This window comes from Prunus mume, linkage group LG4 (assembly GCF_029339155.1).
Source record: "Prunus mume cultivar Tortuosa linkage group LG4, ASM2933915v1, whole genome shotgun sequence".
Lineage (NCBI taxonomy): Eukaryota > Viridiplantae > Streptophyta > Magnoliopsida > Rosales > Rosaceae > Prunus > Prunus mume.
This window is the reverse complement of record NC_142701.1, coordinates 9,904,009-9,918,227: the sequence shown is the minus strand read 5'-3', so window position 1 is coordinate 9,918,227 and position 14,219 is coordinate 9,904,009. Positions and strand designations below refer to the sequence as shown.

At 33.7% G+C, this 14,219-nt stretch overlaps 1 protein-coding gene and 1 long non-coding RNA gene across 2 annotated transcripts; both read right to left on the bottom strand.

Annotated features, from left to right (window-relative positions):
• Nucleotides 1-3,175: 3,175 nt before the first annotated feature.
• SHN1 (Integrase-type DNA-binding superfamily protein) lies at nt 3,176-4,667 on the bottom strand. The gene is made up of 2 exons (XM_008245647.3): nt 4,419-4,667; nt 3,176-3,915 (listed from the first exon to the last, which is right to left on the bottom strand). The coding sequence occupies exons 1-2, from the start codon at nt 4,496-4,498 to the stop codon at nt 3,420-3,422; spliced, it is 576 nt and encodes a 191-aa protein (XP_008243869.2). The 5' UTR covers nt 4,499-4,667; the 3' UTR covers nt 3,176-3,419.
• A 3,979-nt stretch (nt 4,668-8,646) lies between these two features.
• On the bottom strand, nt 8,647-14,019 carry LOC148917866 (uncharacterized). Its single transcript, XR_016126144.1, has 2 exons — nt 13,400-14,019; nt 8,647-9,512 (listed from the first exon to the last, which is right to left on the bottom strand). It is a non-coding gene; the product is annotated as an uncharacterized LOC148917866 (long non-coding RNA).
• Nucleotides 14,020-14,219: the final 200 nt, after the last annotated feature.

Sequence of the window (14,219 nt, the reverse complement as noted above, 5' to 3'; positions counted from 1 at the left end):
CTTGCAAGGGCAAGTGCTGGGCTCCACCAGCCTGGGCTGCTGCCAAGGCAAGATGATTTAATGCTGACATCATTGTGACGTCAACAACTAATTTAAATTTAAAAAAATTAAAGAAAAATGAAATTTTTTATTTATAAGTACATAGTCATATTCTTCACTTCCGACACCAAAATTCTATACAAATTCCTCTCATCGTGTCTCATATGAATAGTGGTTGCCCTTAAGTTGTCATGACAATAAGTGGAAAACCAACCAAATAATTGCTAGGGTAGGCAATATTCATGTGAATAATAACAGCCCTTGCGGTGCCTTTTACCATGACAAATGGGTGGAAATGCTCTTAAAGGCAAATTAAGCATACATGGGCTTAGCTAAGTTGACTAGAGTAGATGTGCTCCTCATTCTGCATCCGAGTTCAAATTCCCCTTCTCGTAATTTAAATTAGATTAAAATAGAATATCTCTTGTATAAAATAAAATTATATTATATATATACATATATATATTTTAAAAGGCAAACTAAACCCTAACAAAGCCCACTTCTTAGAAAAAAACAAAGTTGCCTAAACTCTTAGCAAAATCAAATGCCTTCCACTCTCTAATGCTAAGCAACATTTAAGTGGGCAGTACTTACAAACTGTAGATGAAGTATCGATGAACAACCAGCTGGCTGTTGGTTTGGCTGTTCCTGGCTTAATGAATTGGTTTTTAAATTTCGTGGTCCTGTTAAAGATGCAAATGGGTTAAGCCCTTTCATGGTCCTAGAACCTAATGGACCTCCACCACATGGGTTTTGATACTCCAAACACCAGCAAATTCCATTGAAATGCTGAAAAGCTTCAAGGACGCGTATCCTTAAAGAGTGCCAACAAGATTGGAGCTTCATTAATTACTTTAATTTGATATGAGAAAATATACGTGCAACACTCACATCATTATCCTTTAGGAATGTGACAATGCACAATGAAATTATAGCTCAAATAGTTAAAAGTAATTATTTATATATATGAAAAATGATATATTTACACGCCTAATTTGTCATCTCACACTTCTTTTATTAATCTTTTTAAATATATTTACAGTCTAATTTTAGAGTGCAAGATATAAGAGTATGAAACATTTTATATATTAAAATAAAAGATTTAAAGTACTTGACATGAGATTTTATATTCCCAAGTCCCAACAAATATATATCACTAGTTGGAGGAATGCCAGTTATATCTTCCATTCTCATAGTGCATTTTGGTCTCATAATTTTATAACCCTCCATTTTCAACATCACCCTTCAATGATTATTCCTGTTAAAAATATACAACATTCGAAATTATATACCCATTTGATTATTATGATGATTATATCTAAATTTTATGTGATAAATATATTCATTAGATCCTATTTTGCCAACAATATAATATACTTTACGTAATATATTCATTAGAGCCTATAATGGTTGGTCCAAATCCTACTAATGATTTAACTTCGGTGTGCACGGTTGAATAACAACCCAAAGTGTCTTTGTCAATGTGACACATTTGTTCTTCGATGTTCACATAAAAAATTAACTTGCTCGTACACTATAATAGTATAATAAAGGGCCCTGTAGCTTTAATATTTAAAATGTATCTCTACACTTGATGTTCTGTGTTCGATTCTTTGTTATTCAAATATCGTCAGTGTAAAAAAAAAACATAATAGGTCTCATTTCTAATACTAGAATAGCCATTTACAATTCTTTCTATGCTTTACCTGAACACGTGACATTGAGGAGACATTTCATATATACCTTGCTCAAATTTTAACATGCAGCATATCTAAATAAAGGCCATTCTCCCTCATGCACTTCGTTTAATTTATAAACGTGCTTGACAAGATCGATTCATAAAAAAGAAAAACAAAAAAACAAAAGAAAGATCGATTCATAAAACTCAAAAAAATAAAGCTCTTCTTCTTCCTTCCTCTTCCTTCTACTTCTCTCTGCCTGGCAACCATCGTATTGCAATTTGCAATGGCACACCATGTGGGCCATGGCTATCAACCCAAAGCATTATTAGTTGATTAAATTGTATTTTCTTTAATTGAAAACACAAATAATGAGAATATTTATTATTATAGAGAAATGGTATTTTGAGTTCTAATAGAATTAGCCGTACGCTTTTCACATCTCTTGTGGAAAAAACACCTAACAGCCGAAAATAAAATCCATCGATCCTCTTATTATCCCAAAAAACCCACCTTCTAATTCGGGCCATACGAAATAGGTAAATTTATTTTTGATGCAATTTGTTTCTTTCTTTTTTTTGTAGCATGAAAAGTCTACACACTAGTGCTCATCTGATACAAGACTTTATGGTAAGTAAGCTAGAGTGTTGTAAATCACATGCATCATATAACTCCTTTTTTTTTTTTTGGTGAACAAAAATTTAGAGAGAAATTGACTACTTTTACCACCAACGCTAAAACAGACCCACAACCTTGAATCAAAAGGACTTACGCATGGCACCCAACTGCCAACTGCCACCGATATGGATTTATATAAGAAACCACATGCGTCATATAACTCGTTTTAATTATCATGAAATTTATGCTAATAAAGTTAAGATGCGATTCCTTTCCATTGTACCAAAAAAAAACAAAAAAGAAGAAGTTATCTTTCGTTTCATCAAAAGATGAGACTGTTAAGAAGGAAAATTATAGCTCAAACTATCACTATCTAGTTGTTGTTGCTCTAAATTAAACACGTGCCAAGCATTAATAATATTATTTCCACATTAACCACAAGAAGTTTTAGCATATTCTTGAAGCATTATCACCTTTCCATGTATGTTGGAGCTTTTTAATAAATAAATAAATAAAATCACATGCTAATTTGTGGATTGCAATTCATTTGTGACCTCACAAAGATCTATATGCACAACAGAACAAATACATATTTGCTGATCAGTGATCAGAGAGATGGAGAACTCAAAACCAAGTCAATCAATATCAATTTTTATTTATCATACATCATTACATCATTACATCCTCTTTGCAAACCCTGATTTTAATAAATATTGCGACTGCATATAAAACACTAATTTTATACCTCTCATTTTTTCTTCTTCTTATTTCTAACACCAACCAAATAGTTTCTAAAGTGATACTCTATATATATATGGAGGGTCTTGTAAGAGAAAAACTTAGTTGCAAAGGAAATAACACTGTTTTATCATCCCCGATCAATAATACTATGTCACGTGAAAATATTATCACATATGTCATGGTGTTATTGACGAAAGAAACAAATCCTAACTTCAAACCAAACAAATACCAATGCATCAATTGACAAGACTAAGCACATGAAAATTCCTAATACACTTTGGTGATCAACCTTCATGTGATGTTGATTGGACTACACCATATTACACCGAAGTACCAATTTTATCAATTTCTGTTCAGAAGTTCCTCTATCATCTGCAATGCAACCCTTTCCTCGTCATCCATGCTATCATCCCCACCATCCTGCCCTGCTGCCATTTCCTGTGTGTCCAAAACAGAGGTGCTAGTTTCTGGCTGGGGTGGTTGCAAACTCTTCTGGTCCAGCTCAACCATCATCAGCCAGTTCGAATCAGAGTGCGGCCCCGCACCCTTTTGCCAGACTCCAATGTGGGAATTCTCAGTATCAAGCCTCAGACAGGTGAGGGAAGGAGATGGGGACTTGCAGCACTTGCGAAGCTTGGCACTGAGGATTGCTGAAAGTGCTGAGGAAGAAGATGATGAAGAGTTGTTGTTGTTGTTGTTATGATCATTGGACACTTCATTTGTGAGGACTGGAAAGTTTGTTTTGGCATTTCGACCACTCATCAAAATAGCTGCCTCATCATATGCTCTTGCTGCCTCTTCAGCTGTCTCAAATGTCCCAAGCCATACCCTTCTTTTCCTGCATTAGCAATTTAAAAAGAAAATAAAATAAAATTTTAATTAATGATACTAAGAATCAAATCAATGAATTGACACTTCTTTCACATTTCCTAATTAGGCCCTTAATTAGAACACCTACCCATAATAATTAACTAACAAACTTTGTCACTCATACTAAATCTATAAGCTAAATTGGTACTTATGTCTTTTCCTATAACCAAAACCCAAAATTAAGACCATACGCTAAACAAGTAATTAAGACACCACCATGCTATAATGGGACTCTTTTTTTACAATTGAAGAACACATAGAATCAAGAACTAGAAAAATATATGTAAGCTTTATAAGCAAAATATAAAGAAAAAGGAGCTGTGACGTATGTATATATATATATATATATGTAATTGTGCTCTTAAAGAGTGGAAGTATACGGTGAATAGTTTGTTGAGAAAACAGCAATGGAATTAATGGAGGGGGGTTGGTAGGAAACGAGAAGAAGAGAAGAAGAGAAGCAGAGAATACAGTAATGGATGACGAATCTCAGAAACCCAGGAGCCCCAGTGGCGTTGTCTGACCCCTCTGAACTTCTTTGATTGTACCATTTTTGTCAGAGAGAGAGAGAGAGAGAAACAGAGGGAGGAGGGAGTTGGGGAGGGAGGGAGGGAGAGAGATGTTTATGGAAGCAGTGTAATAAAAAATGTGGGAGTTGTGCTTTCAATATGAAATAATAAGCTCGTCATAGGGACAGCTAGACAGTAACATCTACTTTTAATTCTTCTTTTTCTTTTTCTTTTTTTCTTCTTTCTTTCTTTTCTCTAAACAAGCTAGATGATTCTAGTTTTTGTTTTGTGAGGTCGAATTGAAAAGAGTAAGTACAATCCCAACCGAAACAAAGTCAAACCAAATTTGGCTTCTTCCACTGGCTTTGTTTCAGTACTAATATTGACACTATACTAGAGTGGATAAGAATGAGATTTGGGGATTATATTTAGTAAGGCTGGGCATTTGGACTCGAAACCTAGCCAACCCACCCAAAGCAAACCGATGGATTGGGTTGGTTTGGTTTTTTTTCAATTTTTTTTTAGTCATCGGTTTGAACTCAAATTAAACCGAAATATATGATTCGGTGTACAGTTTGCAATATTCAAACCCACGGTTTAATCAAACCAAACCGAAAATATTAAAAAATATTATATATAATATTATTATAAGAAATATATATATATATATATAATACATAGTTTTAATCTTTTCTTTTTCTTTTCTCTCAATCTCTCTGTTTGTCTTGTCTTCATCAGTCCATCTCTCTCTATTTTTATTTTCTCATTCTTCTTATATATGTCTTCACGCCCTCTCCGTCTCCCTCTTCTTCTTCTTCTCTCACCTTTCTTTTTCTCCTCTTCTTCTTCTTCTTCTCCATATCTCCCTTTTTTTTTTCTTCTTCTCCTCTTCATTGCTTTTATTTCCTCTCTCTCTCTCTCTCTCTCTCTCTCTAAGAAAGCCAAAAAACCGAAACCGAACCAAACCACCAAGTCTGGTTAACCGAAGTGGTCAATTTTCATCAATTATAGTTTGGTTTCGGTTTTCAAAATAGCCAAACCAAAGCCTACGGTTCAATTTTGGATTGAGCCCAAAACCGAACCAACCCAAACCGAGCCCAGCCCTAATATTTAGCATTGTTTGTAAAAGGGTCAAAAACCTTTTTTTTAACAACCAAGAGCATTTTTAACATTGATTGGTAAAAGGGGTTCTTAGATTTTAACATTGACAGCTAAAAAGGGTTCTTAGATTTAGGTCCAAAATGATTAGCTGTCATTAGATTTAGCTCAGTTTTTTGTTTTAGATGTAGGTCCTTTGACTTCTTCTTTTTTTGTTTTGTGTGTGTGTGTGTGTGTGTGGATTTTACCCTTCGAGGTAAATAAGGAAAACATATTGAAATCTAAATTTAATGCATTATTTTCCTTATAATTGAATTTCTTGATTTAAATTTTGAATTCTTTCCTTTATAATATTTACCTAATATATGCATAAAATACAATTTAATCAATTACAGTAAGGCAAGCACCCACATGAATTTATGTATTTAACATACAGGTAAATAGTGTTATTATTAGCAATGAAAAAAACTTAGTGATAAATTGTGTTACCTATAAGTCAGGAACATAAATTAGAAGACTGCCTATAAGTTAGGAATATAAAATAGAAGACTACCTATAAGTCAGATACAAAATAGACAAATAAAAGTGTATGTTACCTATAAAAAAAGATACATAAAATAGTATTATACATTGTCGAAAATATGACGAAAAAAAAAACACACATATATACCTATGCAATAGGCAACAAGACAATATACATACACCATAGGATAATCTATCTACAATAGTATATAATATACCTCTACCATAGAGTAAACAAAAATAAAAATTGTTACCTACTCATGTACATAAACTAAAACACCTACGATCCACCATGTCGAGAGCATAGAAACATACATATATGTTACTTTACCTACACAATAGGGTAAACTTAAGTATCTACAACATAGGTAATTAAACATCATATGTCTTTGGTTGGATTTATTTACCTAATTTGTAGGTCATGAAAATATGTATGAGGCTTATTCACTTTCATCCATCAAATAAATAACTCTCAGGATTGTAAGAAGAAAGAAGAAGATTAACAAGATGAATAAGAAAGACAAAGAAACCCCATAGAATGACATCAACATTACACCAAAGAGCGCGTTTATAGGAAAAAAAAATTTGGTTATTTTTATAGGCTTTTCAAAATTCAAATGAATAGGTAAGAATAAATACAAATATTTTATAAATTCAAATCATAATTATTTAAAAGGTCAAATATAGTAATTATTGGCCAAAAATTAATTTTTTATCCCTTTATGAATTGCAATAAGAGTCAATAGATGTAGAATAATACTAGTCTTACCACATTTTTATACCACAATTTCATACCACATGATGTGGCAGCTGATGTATACATACCATATCATGTAAAATAATAGTTTCTGTTTTTCTAATTTTATTTATTAAAATACACTTCATTCATTTAATACAAATTTATAAATAAACCCAATCCTAGACATGTATTTATAAAAAAACCCAAGCACTATTTAAACATAGAAACACACCCAAAATCAACTTCAAAGTCAACTTTTTGGGTGTGTTTATAAATGGGTTTTGAGTGTGTGTAATGATTGGTTTTGGGTGTGTTTATAAAGTGTTTTGGGTGTTAGGTTTTTTTATAATTTCAACCTCCATTTTGGGTGTTTTAGTGAAACTCCCTTCATTTAATTGATATGACATATGATATGGACATGCCACATCATGTGGTATAAAAATGTGGGATAAAAATGTGGTAAGTATAGCATTACTCATAGATGTATTAATTAGCTAATTATTATGATATAAATTAGTCTTTCCCAATTTAAATCATAGGGGCATAATTGGAATAGAAACATAGATTTTAAAAGAAAAAATATATATGATTACATCAAAAAATTTAAAGAGTAATGTAATCTTATGTGGCATTCAAGTCAAAGTACTTGGACATAAAATCCAAAGATTAAGTCCAACTCTTAAATGAGAATTTGGATCTATGTCAAATTTTCTAAAAAATTAATTAAAGTATTTATAGGTTATAAAAGCGCTTTTCTGTTTTTCACAAAACACTTTTAAGTGGTTTTTCAAAGAGTAATAGGATTTTTAATAGAAGTTTGTAATGTTTCTAATTAAAACGCTTATAAACAAAAGTACTTATTTATTACACAGATAGCTCTAAACATGTTCTTAATTTACAACGATGGTCCTCCTATCTTAAGGAGTGAAATCTATAAAAATATGACATAGTTTTTGCTTTTGAAGGACCCATTTGGACAGCTCGACTTGTACCAAAAATAAGAAAGAAATTGAATGTTGATCGCAGATTTTGTTGCTAACGTGCAAAAAAACTAAGAATCAGTCTATTATAAGTTGCAACTTTATTAGGTTCTAGGAGATTTTGCAAGCATATATTGTAGTTTTTATTACATGATGAAGACTACAGAAGCAGCTGTTAGCTAGCTCCACATATCTTTGAAAGCGGCTTTGTACCTTACACCAAAGTGGGCACTCAATAATTGTCATGAGTTAATTGTAAACCATCAATTCATATGTTTATAACAACTCTACACTTGAGGGAAAAAGTCGGGCAACTTTTGGATCTATCTTCTGAATCTTTTTGAAGTATATAGTATAGGTAAGAAAGCTAAATTATTTGTCATTTGAGATTGCCTACCTATTGCTAGTTGCATTGAATGGAAAAATAATAATTTAGTTTCGTCGTTTGCATAGCAACAGTGGTGATTTTATGGTTTCATCATGGTTTGGAGGGATATTTAGGGATTAAAATACATGTTTTCTTCAACTCCTTATGCACAATGCTCTCTAACTTGTTATTCTTTTCAAATCCTACCCAATTAGGGATCATTATTTAATCCGTGATTTGCGAGTAATTTTCGGGTGTTTTTGGTACACCACGTGGATGGTGCACCATCTAATAGTCAGAGGACATGTGAAATAGTTCCACTGCAGGCTGCAGCCAGCCACATGTCATAGAAAGCAATGCAGTAATTTGAAGAATAATTCCACATGTCCTATATATATTGAAAATTTCTTGTGATCTGCAGGCAAAAAAGGACCAGCCCGAACCCGTGATATCCAATTGAATATTAATAAATTAAGCCTGAATATAGTTGACTATATTTTCATTTTCAATAAGAAAAATATTTTCATGGGCGGCCCCAACCCGGCCTAATACCCTGAAAAAGCTCGGCTCATGTGGATGAGCTTAGACTAAGGTATTGAAACCCAAGTCTGACTCAACCCAACATAAAATAATGTCTATCCCAATTCTCGACCCATCCTCGAATGCTAACTACAATGTAATTGCAATCCTGTACATTCAACCACTACCTATACAGTACTAGGAGTAATATACTAGGTCAAACATTGTCTTATACATACAAACAATAATGAATCGTGTCGCAATCCGACAATATAGTATAACGAACTATCTTGTAAGATAACATTACTCCCAATCCAAACATATAGGTAGTGGTTGTAGTAATTAAGAATTTGATTGCACACATATATAATTACATTACATTAGCAAAAAACAGCTCAGCTATAGATCAATGAGGACCCCCCCAACCCAAACGGAGACACTAGTTCGTGATACACATTAAAGTGACGTTTTGAAGCAAGTTCATAGGCACCACGAAAATCTGCATAAGCTCAATTAGTCAGTCAGAAAGCACATGTCGACTAAGTTAGGCTATGCACCAATTTGCCAACCACAGATTTTACTGGTCCTGACAACTAGAAGAAGAAACTTTGAGTTATGAGAGGTTGACGATGGCTCAAAATATGCCTTTTGGGTTGGTTGAGGTTGAAAGGTGGAGGATCTGCAACGTTAGGTAAGTAGCTTAACCCATAATCAATGTTAAAGAATTTGCCATACCCAATTTCTTTCTAGTCAAAGAGTGTAATTAAGTTGATCGCATCGCATCCGCAGTACATAGATCATAATGGGTTTTTAACCCTTGGGCAATTTACCCTAAGACTCAAACCAAAACCAGGCCTTTCAAGTAAGATTTTACTACTTTCGACCTAAAAAGAGAGAGACTAGATTTTACTACTATAAACTAGCTTTCCTAGGGACAAATCAAAACCCCTTTTTTTTTTCTTTTTAAAATCATACGATTGAGTGGGGATATTTTGCACTCAATTTCTTACTGCCGATACCCATCATTTTAATGAATTTCCACTTTTTCAATTTTACCCATACAGTTGCAATAAAGGATAAACTACTTTAGAAAAGGGAGCAGTTTTGCTCACCTCCACTCTTAAATAGTTACATCTGTCTTATTGTTATCTTTAGTTAACTTTTACGTGATAATAAATAAATAAAATTGAAAAAGGATTCACAACACACATCCCGATTCTCTCTCTTACTCTTTCGGGAGTTTCACTAAAACATCCAAAATAGAGGTTGAAATTATAAAAAAACCCAACACCCAAAACACTTTATAAACACACCCAAAACTCATCATTACACATACTCAAAACTCATTTATAAACACACCCAAAAAGTTGACTTTGAAGTTGATTTTGGGTGTGTTTCTATGTTTAAATAGTGTTTGGGTTTTTTTTTATAAATACATGTCTAGAATTGAGTTTATTTATAAATTTGTATACTCTTTTTTCCTCATTTCCCCCTTTTTATTCTTTTCTTCCTCTCCTTCTCTCTCTCCTCTTCCCCGCAAGTCTCTCCCTCATTGTATCTCTCGCTCAGCCCCGACACCCACAAAGTCACCCACCTCACCACAACCCCCGCCCTTGGTGCGGTTTTTGCTCAAATAGATTTGTTTTTTGTTTTTTTGTTTTTTTTTTGTTCAAATATGTGCATCTGGATTTTTTTTTGTTCAAATATATGGTGGTTGTTTTGGTGTTGTTGTATGGGATGTGTTAGAGCTTTGGTTGCAGTGAGGCAGAGAGAGAAGTCAAGGGAGAGAGAATGGGTGGTGGTGTGATTTGTGAGGAGGACATAGGAGGCTGAGATTTGGGGAAGAAGGGCTTGTAGAGAGAGAGAGAGAGAGAGAGAGAGAGAGAGGTGGGTGGCGGGGTTTTTTTTTTATAACTTTATTGTTATCATTGTTATTTCAAATTATTTTATTTTACTTTAACATTGAAGTGATCAATTTGTCCTCATATTTAACAGCAAATTGGATGAAATGTTGAGAATTTAGACGGCAATAGGGAAATTGGCGTAAAAAAGTTCATATCCTTAATTTTCTATATAAAAAAAAAAGGATAGGTGTAAATCAAAAGTTAGGTAGAAGTTTAGGGCTAAATCACCAATTAATGCTTTTGGTTACAACTTACAACGTTAATGTGGGTTATGGGTCTGACTTTTGTTGTATAGTTCTTGTGGGTTATGGTACGATAAAATATTGTTTCAAGGCACGTAGGTATCTTGTCTTTCAGACTTTATTTGCACCCCACAACCTTTAGGAGATATACAAATATACGCCCTAACTAACACTTTCGACCGAAAAAAAAAACCCTGACTAATACTTGCACACCCAAAAACACAGGCAAACCCAAACACACTAATGATGAATTAGAAATTGAAACTGCAAAAATTAGTTTCTAGTGGTTTAGTTTCTCTAGAAAACAATGGAGGTATGGTAGAGAGAGTATTTTCTTGTTATATATATATATATAGGTTATGTTTTCATGCATATGTACAACCTCTATTTATAAAGTATCTATTCCAGTGCATTTGAATTGGCATGTAAAGTCTTTAAAGCACCGCTTTCCTTAATTTGGTTGCATCTCTTCATTAAGAGGTAACCTTTCACGTAAGTCACAACTATTCATCAAGAGTTGTGCTCCGTCAAGCTTATTAATGATTTTGAGATTGTCCTAACGTGATAACCAAATATGAGAAACAAAGGAAACCAAAAGACATAACTGAAAGATCCAAAAATCCTTTCTCAAAGGGAAACTTCCTCAGCATTTCTCAACTAGAATAATTTCTGTATAGAAAAGAATTGGCGGACCATGACATTGATGCATATGCATGGGAGAGGAATCAACTAGATTAATGGTTCAGATGAAAGTTGGACTGTATAAAGGAAAAAAAAAAAAACACGTTTCTCCAGTATGGAGTTGCAAAGAAACTACACCATCAATCGAATGTATTTCTTTAACACAAGATTCTGAGAGCAAATTATGGAGAAAGAAACCACAAAACTTCAAAAAAAGAACACCAAACAAATGGCCCCAAAAAAGAAAAGAAAAATTATGAACATTAGGGTGCCTTGCCTAAGCCCATATCACTAACAAAGACAGGCAGCTAGCCCCAAGAAGAAGAGAATTAGCCCCAAAGTGTGGGTTGAAAATGATGATGAAAATATTTTTTCTTTTTTTCCTTTTTACAAATAATCTTCTTGTTCACGTCCTATGCCTTCAAAAAACTGATTGAAGGACAAGGCAGCTCCTATAGAGGCTTTATGATGTCCAGACTTTCATAAACACCTAAAGAAATTCCTATAAGAATAGAATGGACAACAATCTCCAACTCCAAACCTTCTCCATTTTTTGCTTGACATGTGTCATTCTCCTTACACTTAAAATAATATCATTAATATATTATACAAACTAACTTTTGCTTTCCAAGTTTACCCTTATTAAATGTATTCAATTTATCCAAAAAAATTTCACAACTTTCTTACCATCTTATTAAATTTTTTTTAACGTAAATTATTTTTTTTAAAGAAAATTTTTGCTTTTTAAAAAAATAGGAAATGTCCTTTTTTTTAAATTAAAAAAAAGTCTAAACTTGACGTTAAAAAAAAAGGGACATTTCCTCTTTTTTTAAAGAGTAGACATTTTCTTAAATAAATAAAAAATTGTCATTAAATTTTTTTTTAATAAGATGGTAAGAAAGTTGTGAATTTTTTTGGGATAAATTGAATGCATTTAATAAGGTAAACTTGGAAAGCAAAAGTTAGCTTGTATAATATATTAATGACATTGCTTTAAGTGTAAAGAGAATGACACATGTCAAGCTAAAAAGGGAGAAGGTCCAAAAGAGAAGGTTGGAGAGAATGTTGCTAGCATTCCCCTAATTAATATTACCTGGGAAATTACTCTATGTCTAAGAAGTTCAATTGTAGTTGAAGTGTCAACTGCAACTAAACCATGAGCATGAACATGAGTTGCTTAAGTATGGACAAACATTTGAAGTTGATGCTCATCCACATCACCACCACTTGAAGTGCTCATGCTCATGGTGGTGATGTTGAAGAGCATTAACTTTAAGAGCTTGTCCATACTCACGCAACTCTTGCTCATGTTCATAGTTCAGTTGTAGTTGACACTTTTCAACTACAACTGAACTTCTTAGCCATAGAGTAATTTCTCAGGTAATATTAATTAATCCATTATGTTTTATTTACTTACAAGTACTAGTTAATTAGTGGTGAAGTACTATTGTTTTGTTTTTATTTTGTTGCAGGTTTTGGAGTTGGGTATTGTTGTCCACTCCATTATCATAGGAATTTCTTTAGGTGTTTCTGGAAGTCTGGCCACCATAAGACCTTAGTAGCTGCCTTGGCCTTCCATCAATTTTTTGAATTAATGCATGGGACTTGAACCAGAAGACTTTCTTTGTAAAAAAGAAAAAGAAAAAAAAAAGATTTCTTTCATCATTTTCAACCAACACTTTGGGGCTAATTTATGATCTCTTATTCTTGGGGCTGGCTGCATGTCTTTCTTAGCCATATGGGCGTAGGCAAGGCAGGCTAATGCTTATAATTTAATTTCCTTTTTTGGGCCATTTGTTTGGTTCTTTTTCTGAAGTTTTGTGTTTTCTTTCTCTATAATTTGCATAAAATGATGTAGCTTAAATCTAAGAATCTTGTGTAAAAGAAATACCTTCGATTGGGTGTAGTTTCTTTGCAACTCCATACAGGAGAAATGTGTTTTTTCCTTCTTTTTTTCCCTTCACTGGGCTTGGTTGCTGCCATTGGCACTTTGATGGTGGATGCCTACGCCACTTCTTATTACAGCTGGTCTCACTCCAAGAACAATAACCTCTACAGAGAGTGGTGGTGATGTGGAAAAGCACGTGCATGTCCTGGCAGCCGGGGATCATATTGGCCACTGCCGTGCCTTAAGGAGAACCCGAAAACCAGCTTCGGTAGAGGAGAGAGAGAGAGAGAAGAGTTGAAGGGGTCGTACCAGCTTATATCGGAGAGAAATTCGTTGTATCAACTACAACTGAACCATGAGCTAATAGAATTATGAGTTTGAATTCAAAGTATGAGACTGAGGAAGTGTCAAGTGTCAACTTCCCTCACTCTCACACTTTGAATCCTCACTCTCATAATTCTATTAGCTCATGGTTCAGTTGCCTACGTCACTTCTTATTACAGCAGGTCTCACTCCATGAACAATAACTCAGCCTACAGAGAGTGGTGGTGATGTGGAAGAGAACCCGAAAACCAGCTTCGGTAGAAAAGAGAGAGAGAGAGTAGAGTTGAAGGGGTGAGAGGAGTTGAAGGGGTGGTACCAGCTTATATAGGAGAGAGATATTCATGTAAAATATCATGACAAGTTCGTGAGGGAGTTTATGACTTAGTTTAGTACCCATCGCCTTTACGTTTCTTGGATTCCATGTCCTTTATCTCCCTTTGTTATTTTATGACTTGGATAACTTCACACCCTTTTCCGTGTTCAGTGACCAACACAAATG